This window comes from Periplaneta americana, chromosome 16, assembly GCF_040183065.1.
Source record: "Periplaneta americana isolate PAMFEO1 chromosome 16, P.americana_PAMFEO1_priV1, whole genome shotgun sequence".
Lineage (NCBI taxonomy): Eukaryota > Metazoa > Arthropoda > Insecta > Blattodea > Blattidae > Periplaneta > Periplaneta americana.
Window position 1 is genome coordinate 140,028,291 of NC_091132.1, and position 15,402 is coordinate 140,043,692.

At 35.4% G+C, this 15,402-nt stretch overlaps 1 protein-coding gene across 1 annotated transcript in view; it reads left to right on the forward strand.

Annotated features, from left to right (window-relative positions):
- LOC138691409 (mucin-2) overlaps positions 1–15,402 on the forward strand; it is a 434,026-nt gene that overhangs the window by 354,642 nt on the left and 63,982 nt on the right. Inside the window, exons 6-7 of the mRNA XM_069813321.1 lie at positions 2,572–2,622; positions 5,702–5,890. Of these exons, the coding sequence (XP_069669422.1) occupies positions 2,572–2,622; positions 5,702–5,890 (240 nt within the window). The remainder of the gene's footprint in view (positions 1–2,571; positions 2,623–5,701; positions 5,891–15,402) is intronic.

A 15,402-nucleotide genomic window follows, 5' to 3' on the forward strand; every position in this document is an offset into this window, starting at 1 on the left:
GACTTTGAAAATATTCGCTGTTCACGAGTGCGGCCACTTTTTTTTTTTTTTGACAGCTGTACATGTATATTAAATAACTGAATAATTAGCCCTATTACATAGCCAGAAATTTAGTAACGCAAGTTATTGTAATAATTGCTGCCTTTATTCGCTGCATGTGCATGTACATCCCTGACGTCTACATTACGACGCTATGTAGGGGATGCGCTATGCGCTCGTGATCAAGGTCGAGCTCTTCTACCATGATTGGGAGCTGTTAGAGAAGGCCGTATGGCCTTAACTCTGCCAGGTTAAACAAATCATTATTATTTATTATTATTATTATTAATATCGTCTCATCCCTGGTCTAGGCCCATCTAGGGTGTGCCGTGAGTATAAAAAGGTTGCGGAACACTGCTCTATACCATCGTGACAGAGACTTCATTACCGCAAACTGTGTGCGAGATGGGTTCTCAAGATGCTGTTCGACCATCACAAACACAGCGAATGGGCGCCACCTTAATGTTTCTCCAGCGCTACCATGATGGAGAAGATTTTTTGAACAAAACTGTCACAGGGGACGAGACATGGGTCCATTTCCAAATTGAAGAAACAAAAGAGCAATCCAAACAGTGGATGCATTCTCATTCCCCGAGTAAACCAAAGAAGTTCAAGCGTACTTTCTCCGTCAGAAAGTGTATGTTTCCTGTGTTCTGGGACCGACAAGAAGTTCTCTTGGTGGAATTCGTGAAACGTGGCACGACCATCACTGCAGCCTCATACAGCGTGACTCTTCAAAGTCTACGAAAGGCAATTCAGAACAAGCGACGAGGAATATTGTCATCAGTCAGCATTTAAAAACTGTGATTGTTATTGTCTTCATTATTAATAAAATTTTTACTTAACAGAGATGGGTTGGCCATCTGTTGTGTTGAATACTGAATATTCGGGACAGGGGTTCAAATTCCATCCTCCAACAATTTCACAACTGTAATATTTAATTAATTTTCTTTATTCATTCGTTATTGTTACAACTTTCATTAATTTAATAGTGTCCCTATATCTTAATACTCCAGTTATTTCCTAATAATAGTATTATTATTTGATCAATAGGCTATTCTATGTTTATTCATAATATGACATTGAGTGTAACTTTAATTAATTACATGGTGTTAATTCATATTAATATATAGCATTTAAAAATAAATGACAATCATTTTGTTCATAATATATCCTTTTTATTGATTTTCTATATTTCATAATATTCTGATTGTATAAAGCTGTTTATTGTCTGTATTCCCCAATAGCATTTCTGTGGAGTTAAAAATGTTACAAACATCTATGATGTGTAATACGACTTTCAATAACATACAATCGTATACTTTGCTTAGTGATGGAGGAAATAAATTAAATACCGATATATTGATATTGCAATATATTACAAACCTAAATTCGATAAACGATATATATCGCAGAAAATATATCGATGTATCGAACGATTATCGATATATCACTATTCCGTAAGCAAATTGCATTTTCAGGCTTACATTTACTGTATTACAATAAAATTACTTAAATTGTAATATTTCTTTTTACCATTGAAATTAACATCATAACAGTCAAAAGCATATATAAATGTAAAATTGTAACAATAAACAATACATTTTCAATACCATATGATGTAGATCCTAACCTAAATCAAAATTATGGTGAAGGCAAGGGAGCTTAAATGATATAGTGAGAAACAATTAAGTGAACTCTACATGGTTGAGTATTTGATATTGGAACGCGATTCAATTATTCTAATGTTATATAGGATTCAATCTAGGACTCAGATATAATGCTCTTTTCTACCTAACAACAAAATCATTTTTGAATGCAAGTAAACAGAACTTGTAATTATTTTAAAATATAAGTAAACCGTACTCAGAATGTTACAAGTTTTAACAAACTTCACAATTGATTTGATACAATCCTTCTATAGTAAGTTCCCATTGCAAGTTATTGTTACACTCCAACATTCCAAACAGCAATGGTGATGATTATAGGGACAGAATTTTTATGCACTAAAAGATATAATAAGAAAACAGAATGTCAGCACTAGGTTGTGCATAGAAATCATAGACAATTATGTAACGGTCCACCTTCAGTAGCGCCATCTCTCGGGAATTATCAGAGTTTTCTAGTGCGGATTTTGTTGTTGTTGATAATGCTAATCATTCCACGAAAATCGATAAATTTATGACAAACCGATATATTATACGATATATTGAATCAAAATTTCGATATCGATATATCGCTATATCGAAACGAAAATATCGGTATTTCGTAAAAACCGATATATCGTTCCCATCTCTACAGTCGCTTAGTGTACAAAACATACTGATGGAATAACGGTCTATGTTGCCCGTCCGATAGTAAATTTATGAGCGGAATTACGATGTAACATTTTTGTTCCTTCTGCACAATTAGCAGATTGTAACATAGACCGTTATTCGTCCCAACGCTTCAATGAACAATATTTTGTGTATTTTGTGAACTGAAACTGCTTATTTTTCTTAAACAAAACATAACTGAACTGACTTATTGCAGGTCAAGCTGCACAGACAACAACAACTTCTACAGCACCTTCAAGTTTTGTTGGTAAGTAAATTACATGTGTAGGTATATTAAAATTACTGAGGCAAGAGAATCACCGGCGTAGCTCAGGCGGCTAAATCGCTTGCCGATCCGGAGTTACGTTCGGGCGCATGTTCGATTCCCGTTTGGCCTCATTACCTGGTTGGGTTTTTGGGACTATATTGAAGCCATGTTATTTCCCTAACCACGACAAAAAAAAAGGAAATGCGCAACTATGCACTATCCTACCATTAAGACTAAGCGAAGGCAAGTAGTGACTTCGCCTATAAGATATGCTACGATACATACACCGTACAACGTTGCCAAACCAAGCACGTTGGATTCTGAATGTGCCTACATTGAAGTAGGTGCGATGATATGTCCTAAGGATAAAATGTGGCGAAATGAGCTGCGGCGAGAAAAATTTACAAGATTTCATGTTTATGCAGCAACCCAATAAGTGATACCTGAAGTGAAAGATAAACTCAAAAGTTCGTTTTTTTTTACGGTCGTGACAACGCATTACGCATATGCGTAGCTGCATTTATTGCCGAGAAAACATCGTCGCTGATTTCATGAAACCTCCTATTTGACAGTACAGAGCTTCAGGAGGAAGAAAAAAAGTAGTTAAATATCAATAGGCCTACATAATAAATTAGGTGATTCGGTAGAACTTGTTGGTTGACAACAATAACATCATCTAGGATCAGTGTAGGCTTATTGATAGTTAATTACTTTTTTCTTCCTCCTGAATAATTATGCTCTGTAATGTCACATAGACTGGCTTAATCTTGCACAGGATAGGGACCGATGGCGGGCTTATGTGAGGGCGGCAATGAACCTTCGGGTTCCTTAAAAGCCATTTGTAAGTAAGTTGTAAATGTCACATGGAATGTTTCATAAAATCAACGACGATATGCTACATTTGTGGCCAGGTTGACTCAGCAGCAAATGATTTTCTGTTTGCTATTAAGTCTAGAGAGCGGAATTTTAGGCCCTAAAAAGTGGCATTTTAGGCACCTAAAATAGGCTCTTAAACTCCTTTATTTAGGCTCTATAAAATAAAAAATTGGCTTTTTTGTTAAATAACGTCACTAATATAAGATTCAACATGTATTTAATGTAAAACAAACTTCCATACATTTCACGTTTTACAAGTGTATACATACACACACAAAATGAAGACATTCTGTTTTTAAGTTAGCGTTTTTCATTCAGTAATAACATTTCCATAGTTTGCGTCACAGTAGATGATCAGCACCTATTGTGGCTATTGTGTCGCTCACTGCTGTACTTACAAATGGTGACGAAAAGGAAGGGGTTGTTATCTGTGTTGGAATGTAAGAGAATGCTTATTCGGGTACAACCCAGCAAATTTGTGTTAAATTGCTGACAGACAGAGGAAGATGATATGATGATAATAATAATAATAATAATAATAATAATAATTATTATTATTATTTGTCATGCAGGCGTTCTTTTACATGCCAGTAAATCTACTGACATGAGCCTGTCTCATTTAAGCACACTTAAATGACACTGATCTAGGCCGGGATCGAACTCGTAACCTCGAGCACAGAAGGCCAGCGCTACACCGACTACGCTACCCAGGTCGACTGAAAGTTGGAATTTTAGGATTGAAAGATTTTAAGAATGAGAAGGGGTGGCCCGGAGGTACTTCTCTGTTGTGTTGTTTATTGCTAGGAAGGAGTTGTTGTTATCCGTTTTGGAACGCAAACGGTACAAAAGGTTAACAAAAACAGTAAACAATTACGAAATAGTACATTATGCAACAAGCCTATAATGGTAGTAATTAAGACGCGAGTATGTTTGTTTATGAAACGAGCGCAAGCGAGTTTCATAATTTTCATACGAACGTCTTAATTACCATTATAGTCAAGTTTCATACGACTTTTTATGATCGTCCATATTTCTAACTTGAAATTATTCATAAGTATTCATGTTATGGTTATCTAAGTGAGGAGCGGAACTGACCTTCTAAATTGTGAGATGTGCGCAGACGCGAAAGTATTGATTTTTTTCCGAGGAACGAATGTCATGACCTTGATATAATCTAGAGAATAACAGGAACATTAGTCTTGATATAACCTGGAAATTGATTTAGAATTGAAAAACGAGATGACAAATTCAATTTATTTTAATATTATTTACAATTAACGCTAATTATTATAGTAACAGAATATAACCTTCTGCGACAGTATTGGATTTCCAGCCTCCGTGACTTTTCGCTAGTTGTCTTTCGATTGCATATCCGAGAATAATCGATACTTGCGCTTTTATAATGCTACAAAGGTGATTTCTCATTGGCTGAACAACTGAACTATAATGAATAGGTGTACTTTAATGAGGTGCATTAAAGGGCTACTACCAGGTGTATAATTACTACATTTCGGCATGGTCGAGCATAAAAGATGTATAATTAAAAAAAAAACTTAAAAATAGGCACTAACGTCGAAATAGGCATTTTAGGTACTATGAAACCCCTTTATTTATACCTATATTTCCATGAAAAATGTAAATAATGAATCTCAAGCCTACATATATCAAGAAAAAAAAATAGGTTTTTGCCTAAATTCCGCTCTCTAGCTATAACTGGAAACTTATTTAGTCCAGTGAGAAGTTCTGTTTCATTCAAACTGTTTATTACAAGTAATAAATGAAATATTAAAAATTTGTGACACTTATTCAGACTTACATTTCCATTCAACTAGTTATTGAAAGTGTATTCTCAGCAATAAGTTACAATTAGCAATTAAAAGGCGTCTTTAGACTTGCAACGACAAAGCCCGTATGTCATGTGCATCCTGCATGAAGTACGGTACACTAATATGGGAAATGGCTCGCGGTCCAGACATCTCTGATATTGTTTTGGAATTCTAAATATGATATTGCTAGTTAATACGATAATTTTGTGTACATTTTGTAATATTTTTCATGGCCTGGAAGTGTAAGGCCATTGTTTTTGCTAAAGTTCTCTTAACATCTAATTTGTTATGAGTTTTTAAAAATGTTATTTTTCGTGACATATTTTCGCTCCTTTTTTCAGTTTAAATTTCAAGGTTTAAAACACATATGATTACAGGATGTGAATTGGACAGTCACTTCTACCCAGAAGGAGAGATGGTACAAGCTGTAGCCAGATCACAATGTGAGAACTGTTTCTGTATAAAGGGCAAAGTACAATGTATACCACTGGAATGTGCACCGCCTTTATTGGGTTGCAGTCCCGTTATGACTCCAGGAAAATGTTGTCCAACAAGTTACAACTGCAGTAAGTAAATTATTTAACTACATAATATGCATGATTAACTAATTAAACGCAGAATAAATATGGGAAATATCTATTATTATACGGTTGAGAAGCTTTTGTCATCCTGTGTGCTCTCAAAAAAGCTGAAAGTTAGAATTTATAAAACAGTTATATCACCGGTTGTTCTGGATGGTTGTGAAACTTGGACTCTCACTTTGAGAAAGGAATCGAGGTTAAGGGTATTAGAGAATAAGATGCTTAGGAAAATATTTGGGGCTAAGAGGGATGAAGTTACAAGAGAAAGGATAAAAGTTACACAATGCAGACCTACACACAGTGTTTTCTTCACCTAACATAATTACAAACATTAAATCCAGACGTTTGAGATGGGCAGAACATAAAGCACGTATGGGTGAATCCAGAAATGCATATAGAGTGTTAGTTGGAAGAGCTGAGGGAAAAAGACCTTTGGTGAGGTCGAGGCGTAGATAGGAGGATAATAAAATGGATTTGAGGAAAGTGGGATATAATGGTAGGGACTGGATTAATCTTACTGAGGACAGGAACCGATGGCAGTCTTATGTGAGGGCGGCAATGAACCTCCGGGTTCCTTAAAAACTATTTGTAAGTAACATGATTAAGTAGGTATAGTGTCTATCTGTTCCAATGTCAGGTACAATAGACTCTTGCTAAGTCGGCCATTCCTTGTATAGAGTGAGTGATGAAAATAAGTTGGGTCCGAATAAATACTATATACTTGAAATATCAGTACTAGTTAGATCCTAGGGTAAAAGAGTATAGTACTAGTTGGGTCCCTTCCTTGCAGGTATTTCTGCTTTTATTCATGAATGTTAAGATACAGTACATATTAATCACTTTAAATATATGAGTCAATTAGAATCATAGTTCATGTAAGTGTAGTATTGTCCCTAATTGCCGTGAATCGACTGCTATCTGATATCGATTACGAGCGTACCATTTATAAGATTGGTACTAATTAAGGGTATACTCAACTTAAAAATTGGAGAAAAAGTGTCATAGAAATGAAAAAATTAAATTTCTACACTAATTTACATGACAGAACTAAATCAATACGCAGAATTCTTCCCCTATTCATTGAGAAGACACAGTCAAATGCAAAAAGCCAAAAAATAAAAAAATGATAATTAAAAGTGATATTTCAATTAATGATTGATTAAAAATTGAAATATTTTTTTATTTTGAAAAGTATTGGATCTAATGAGCTGAGATTTTGCATGTTACTTCTTCTCCAAATTTGAAAAAGATTGATCAAATAGGAAAAAAGTTCCAAAATATAGTTGAGTGTCCCCTTAATTACTGTGAATATATCGACCTATCTAGCCCATATACAGTATGTTGGTAGTAACTATTCAGATGTATGTGGGCGTGTCGTCGATGTTAGATTTCATTTATTTGTGAAGTTTAGAACAGTAAGGCTCTCGTTCACAGTCATGGGTGACTGCGAAGATGAGTTGTACAGGGTTGTTTCCGATCTCCGATAACCAATTTGAATGACATCATGTGCGTCAGGAGTCACACGACAGTTGAACTGTGGCACGAAGTGACAGACCAGAACTGAGTGATCTCATAGTCAGAGTGCACAGCGACTCACAGCAGAAATTTTCAAGAAAATCTAGCCTTTTTGGGAGGGATACATAACAACCCTTTCCGATGTCAAGTATAGTTAAGTGAAAATAAAAGAAGCCTGCAATAAACGAGGTTTCATTATTTCCAAGAAAGGCATCTTCTGTGTACTTAATAAGATTTGTAAAGCTCGAATGGAATTAATTTGTAACATCTCGTGGGGTGCAGCGACTTGTGACAGGGGGTGTATTTGCTTGCTTTTTCCACTCTGGAATTAATCCCATCCGAGCTTTGCCAGTCTTATTAGGTACACACAAGATGCCTTTCTTGGAAATAACGAAACCACGTTTTTTGCAGCTCCTATGATTTTCACGTAACTATACTTGGCATCGGAAAGAGTTGTTATGTATCCCTCTCAAAAAAGGCTCGAGTTTCTTGGGCATTGCTACTGTGATACACCGTGCACTCTGATTATGAAATCACTCGCTACTGGTCTTCCACCTCTCGCCGCAATTCAGCTGTCGGTGTGATTTCTGACGCACAAGATGTCATTCAAATTCGTTATCAGAGATCGGAAACAACTCTGTATACCCTATAGTGGAAAAGGAAAACCAATATATGAGTATCTTATAGATGGTTTCAAGTATTCGTTCCAGAAACAATTAGCCAACGATATCGAAAGATAGCGATATGTGTTGCGATCCTGCAAAGCGTTCCTTAAAGTTAATGGACGTTATGAAACTATACAGATCGACATGAAGTGTACAATCATAATAAAGTGGATGCAACAATACTAAACAGGCAAGTGCTTATTAACAAGCTTAAAAGGAAATCTTTAGGCCTAGATGATATTTGTGAAAGACCTCTAAGTTATTACACAATGAACTTAAAAATAGTTATTTACATAACTAGGAGAGAAAGTGATACTTTTGTGCACGAGTTAGACGTTTAGGGTGCTATTCATAGACATTTCGCTAGCCCGCGCTACGAGCGTGCTAAACAGGATCCATATCATATCATATCGCTGACACTGGTTTATGAATACGAAAAACGTTAGTTCGCTGATCATCCACCGAAAGCCCGAGCTAAGAATGTCTATGAATACGGCCCTTACGGACGAGACGTTAGCCTAGTTCGGAATTTCGAAACGAGTGCGCGAAAAACACTTTCTTAGTATTTTAGTATTTAGTACCGGTATTTATTTATTTAACCTGGTAGAGATAAGGCCATCAGGCCTACTCTGCCCCTCTACCAGGGGATTAAAACTATAATATGAAGAATAAAATTACAATTAATATTAAATTTACAATATTACAATTACAATAAAAATTAAAGTACGATAAGATTACCTGATTAATGAAAGCTAGACACGTACTAGTTACGGACAATATTTTCGCACAACTACATAAAAATTCTAGTGAATTAATTAACTTATTAATTAATCAGAGCCTATTGAAATTTTTGTACGCTAGAAACCACGGCCTTCTAAAACTACATTGTCTTAATAGCAGTGTTGTGGAATTTAATCGATTAGCTAATCTGATCGATTAAGCGATCAATTTCTACTGTAAGTTTAATCGACCAAAATATTTAATGGAATAATCGAGTCGATTAAAATTAATCGGTTGTACTTGATATTAATTATTATTTTGTTAATACAAACTCAGACTAAAAATTCCAACAATACTTGTCTCTCAGAAATTACTTACTTCAAAGCACAATAGTACCGTTATTTTGTAACTGCAAAGCAGTATAAGGCAAGCACTTCAGAAAGAGATGGAGATATGAGGACGGTGATCTGATCTACTCCTATTGAAAGTTGAAACACAATGTGAAACCCTTATTAAGTTTTATAGTTTTCCAAGAAAACTTCCACCTTGTTGTCAGTTCGTCTTCCTCCTATATGAAATACATACTTTTCTGGAATCTCCCCACTCATCCCTTACCCATGGCTACACTATGGGAAAGTGAGAGAGTATCTATCTTCTTCTCTTCCTAAAATTTTGTAATCCGATTTCACCACTGCAGTTTCTTTATTGAGTTTGTAGATGAAGCGTGTGTGTTTAGTTTGCTAAAGAATCAGATTTCTGTGGTCTGTGAAAAGTGAAAATTCCATTATGTCATATGAGAATTTGAGAGATAAACTCGGTGAAACATTTGGATTTAAGTTGAACGATCGTGGAGAAGTGCTTGACAGAAAAAAAAATCTTTTTTGTTTAGTGATGGAGGAAATATTGTTAGTAAACGTAGAACAGCACTTAATTCATACCATGTAAAGGTACTCACATGTTTAAAATCATGGATGAAGCAGTATTAACCAGGTGAGTCTTCATATTTTTTTTATTTGTTTGTCTCAAAAATCCTCGGAGAAATTTATACAATAAATTATAAGCCTACATAATAAATATGTTAGTAAATAACTAAAATAGTATTATTTTGTAATATAACGATGCAGTATAAACAGATATACAACATTTTATACTTATGCTTATCACCGAACAGAAATTAAATTTAACAGTAATTGTATATTAGAACTTTTTTTCAAATCAATCAAAGCTCGATTAATCGATTAAACATTTTGATCGATCAATAGCACTATTTAATAATACGTCTAATTATAACTATAATTATGTTACTATGATAACTTTGCGGTATTCGTACCGGAAAATGAATCTAACAGTGTTTTTGAAGTACACGTACAGCAAAGTAGAACTTCTCTTAATAATGTGTTATGAAAAACAGCAGTTTCCATGTACAGTAGTTGTGCCAAAAAAAGTGATTTGCAACACTTAACCAAAGATGATACCCATTTAATTAGGAAAAACATGCACGATACTAGATTCCGAAAAGTTTAACTGAAGTTCATCGAACACTGCAAGATATGTTGATTGAAAGTATTGAAAATTAAAAAATTTTGCTTGTTAATGAAGATGATAAACATATTGTTGTATTTTAAACCATGCTCAATTTTAAATATTTATGCACTATGGATAACCATGTATGGTGGGTCCCTATCACCACGGCATGGCGCGTCCTCAGGTTGCGGATAGAGGAGACGGCCTCCAGATATGGAGGGTAGCTGCGAATATATTGAATAAGCAGTCGTGGACAGCCGATAAGGGGTGGTCCTCCAGCTTGGGGGTTGGGCGAAGGGCTAACAACCCATCACCGTAAAAAACAGCTTGTTACGAATTCCTACAGTAAGCCTCGGAATAGGACTGATTCTCTGGCACGACCACAGCAAAGGAATAAGGTTTTGAGATTTGGCACTTGGAACGTAACTAGTCTTTATAGAACAGGAGGGGTAACATTAGTAGCAAAAGAACTAGCTAGATATAGAATAGACTTTGTGGGAGTACAAGAGGTTAGGTTAGATGGGAATGGCATATCACAAATAGGAGATTACTTGTTGTATTATGGGGAAGGAAACAATAATCACCAATTAGGAACAGGATTCTTTGTACATAAAAGAATAAAATCAGCAGTAAAAAAGGTCGAATTTATCAGTGACAGGTTATCATATTTAGTACTTAAGGGTAGATGGTGCGACATCATAGTTATAAATGCTCACGCCCCTACAGAAGAGAAAGACGACCATATAAAGGATAGCTTCTATGAGGAATTGGAACATACTTTTGATCAGTTTCCTAGATATCATATGAAAATTTTATTGGGGGATTTCAACGCTAAAGTAGGACGGGAGGATATTTTTAGACCAACTATTGGAAAAGAGAGCCTACACGCAATTAGTAGTGACAATGGAGTTAGATTAGTCAACTTTGCCACATCGAAAAATTTAATTGTCAAAAGTACAACATTCCCCCATAAGGATATACATAAATATACTTGGACTTCTCCGGATGGATTGACACACAACCAAATAGATCACATCTTGATAGATAAACGGAGACATACTAGTATAGTAGATATTCGAACTTTCAGAGGTGCAGACTGTAATTCTGACCATTATTTGGTGATTGGAGAATTAAGAGAAAGATTATCAGTAGCCAAGCGAGTAGAGCAACAAGTTAATATTACTAAATTCAATATTTTGAAATTAAAGGACGAGGAAGCTAAGCAAAATTATCAGGTCGAAATTTCGAATAGGTTTGCCACTTTAGAAAGTTCCGACGAAGTTGAGAAAGAATTAGATGTTAATAGCGTGTGGGAAAATATCAGAGATAGTATCAAAATTGCAGCTGAGCAGAGCATAGGTTATTATGAAACTAAGAAAAAGAAACCGTGGTTTGATGAAGATTGTTGCATGGTAGTAGAAAGAAGGAAACAGGCAAAATTGAAATTCTTACAGGATCCAGTTGAGGAGAATAGAGATAATTATTTCAATGAAAGACGGGAAGCAAGTCGTACACTTAGGAATAAAAAGAGAGGTTACTTGAAGGAAAAACTGAATGAGGTAGAAACAAATAGTAAGAATAAAAACATTCGAGATTTATATAAGGGTATAAAGGAATTTAAGAACGGATATCAGTCAAGGGTAAACGTGATCAAGGATGAGAATGGTGACTTGCTTGCAGACTCTTCATCAATCCTAAACAGATGGAAAAACTATTTTGCGCAACTACTAAATGTACATAGGCCAAATAGAAATGATCGGGACGATATTGAAATACAAACTGCTGAGCCATTTATACCCGAACCCACGATTTCAGAAGTCGAAATTGCGATAGAAAATCTGAAAAAGTACAAGTCTCCAGGTATCGATCAAATTCCAGCAGAATTAATACAAGAGGGTGGAAGTGCATTATATAGCGAAATTTATAAACTTGTACTTGCTATTTGGGAAAAGGAAATTGTACCAGAACAATGGAAGGAGTCCATAATTGTACCTATTTTTAAAAAGGGGGACAAAACCAACTGTGGTAACTTTCGAGGAATATCACTTTTGTTGACGTCGTACAAAATTTTGTCCAATATTCTTTTGAGGAGATTAACTCCGTACGTAGATGAAATTATTGGGGATCATCAGTGCGGTTTTCGGCGTAATAGATCGACTATTGATCAGATTTTTTGTATTCGGCAGATAATGGAGAAAAAATGGGAGTATAAGGGTACAGTACATCAGTTATTCATAGATTTCAAAAAGGCATATGACTCGGTTAAGAGGGAAGTATTATATGATATTCTTATTGAATTTGGTATTCCCAAGAAACTAGTTCGATTAATTAAAATGTGTCTCAGTGAAACATACAGCAGAGTCCGTATAGGTCAGTTTCTATCTGATCCTTTTCCAATTCACTGCGGGCTAAAGCAGGGAGATGCACTATCACCTTTACTTTTTAACTTCGCTTTAGAATATGCCATTAGGAAAGTTCAGGATAACAGGCAGGGTTTGGAATTGAACGGGCTACATCAGCTTCTTGTCTATGCAGATGACGTGAATATGTTAGGAGAAAATACACAAACGGTTAGGGAAAACACGGAAATTTTACTTGAAGCAAGTAAAGCGATCGGTTTGGAAGTAAATCCCGAAAAGACAAAGTATATGATTATGTCTCGTGACGGGAATATTGTACGAAATGGAAATATAAATATTGGAGATTTATCCTTCGAAGAGGTGGAAAAATTCAAATATCTTGGAGCAACAGTAACAAATGTAAATGACACTCGGGAGGAAATTAAACGCAGAATAAATATGGGAAATGCGTGTTATTATTCGGTTGAGAAGCTCTTGTCATCCAGTCTGCTGTCCAAAAATCTGAAAGTTAGAATTTATAAAACAGTTATATTACCGGTTCTTCTATATGGCTGTGAAACTTGGACTCTCACTCTGAGAGAGGAACATAGGTTAAGGGTGTTTGAGAATAAGGTGCTTAGGAAAATATTTGGGGCTAAGCGGGATGAAGTTACAGGAGAATGGAGAAAGTTACACAACACAGAACTACACGCATTGTATTCTTCACCTGACATAATTAGGAACTTGAAATCCAGACGTTTGAGATGGGCAGGGCATGTAGCACGTATGGGCGAATCCAGAAATGCATATAGAGTGTTACTTGGGAGACCGGAGGGAAAAAGACCTTTAGGAAGGCCGAGACGTAGATGGGAGGATAATATTAAAATGGATTTGAGGGAGGTGGGGTATGATGATACAGACTGGCTTAATCTTGCACAGGATAGGGACCGATGGCGGGCTTATGTGAGGGCGGCAATGAACCTTCGGGTTCCTTAAAAGCCATTGTAAGTATGCACTATGGATAAAATATTCTCACACGGAACGTTTAAGAGTGCTCCAAAGATGTTCACTCAACTTTTCACTGTTCATGGTCTTCGTAACGACCACTACTTGCTCCTTGCATTTTGTTTATTACCAGGAAAGTCTGAAAAGAATTATGTCGATGCTTTGAGAGGCTTGGTGATTGAAAATAATAAACTGAACTTGTCATTTTACTCTAAAGGAGTGTACGTGGACTTTGAAAAGGCTATACACAGTGCAATATCGACTGTATGGCCAGATACTGAAATCGAAGTCTGCAGATTTCATTTAGAACGAAGTTGGTGGCGATAAATCCAGAAAGTAGGTTTTTCATCAGAATACAAGAACAATACAGATATTGCAACATATCTCAGTTGCTTTTTTGGCCTTCCATTTCTGTCACCGCAAGAAATGGATTACGAGTATTTGATGAGTATTCAACCACAAGATCAAAGAGTGCAGGAATTTACAGATTTCGTACTAGAATATATTAAACTCGATGCTGCTTTCCCACCAATAATATGGATTGAATTCAAAGGAAGAGTCCAAAGAACAACAAACAGCTGTGAACCATTTCGTGCAAAGTTGAACGCTTTATTCTATACAGCTCATCCGAACATTTTCCAAATTATAGAGGTATCGTCAACAACGGTGACTGACTCATTTTCAGAACCTCTTTCCATTTAAAACATTTTTATTGTGTGACAAGTATTTTTTTAAATTTCTAGAATATTTTTCTCAAATGTTTAGTGTCTAATGAATAAGTTAATTTAAACAATTTTTCCAAAGTTATTGAAATTTCTGAAGTCCACATATTTCTTTCCAAAAAAATTAGACAATCTCACCTCCGGCTGAGGTGACTTTTTCTCAACTCTAAAAAAAATTGATTAAGCCTTTACAGGAAAGAGTGAGACAATGCCACTCCTATATTATCATAGAAAATTGAATATCAATATACAATAATAATTTCTATGTATAAGAAAGAAGTCATTTTCACTAGGTGAAGGATATTAACTTAGCGAATAATACAATTTCATGAAAATTTCCATTTATTTTCATATTTTTAAAGTAATTTGAGGAGTACAACAGCAGACACAAAAAACTGGAAAGCAAACAATAATAAAGGAATTATTTGCAGTAGTAATCACTATGGAAGGAGTCCAAAATAATACCTATCTTTAAGAAGGGGGGCAACACTAAACTGTAGTAACTTTCGAGGAATATCACTTTATTTTGTACGAAATTTTGTCCAATATTCTTTTGAGAAGATTAACTCCATATGTAGATGAAATTATTGGGGATCATCAGTGTGGTTTCAGGCGTAATAGACTGAATATTGATAAGATTTTTTGTATTTGACAGACATTGGAGAAAAAATGGGAGTATAAGGGTATAGTACGTCAGTTGTTCATAGATTTAAGAAAGGCATATGACTCGGTTAAGAGAGAAGTTTTATAATTATGATATTCTTATTGAATTTGGTATTCCCAAGAAACTAGTTCAGTGAAACGTACAGCAGAGTCCGTATAGGCCAGATGCTGTCGGATGCTTTTCCAATTCACTGCGGGCTAAAGCAAAGAGATGCACCATCACCCTTACTTTTTAACTTTGCTTTACAATATGCCATTAGGAAAGTTCAGGATCACAGTGAGGGTTTGGAATTAAACGGGTTAAGTCAGCTGCTTGTCTATGCAGATGACGTTAATATCTTAGG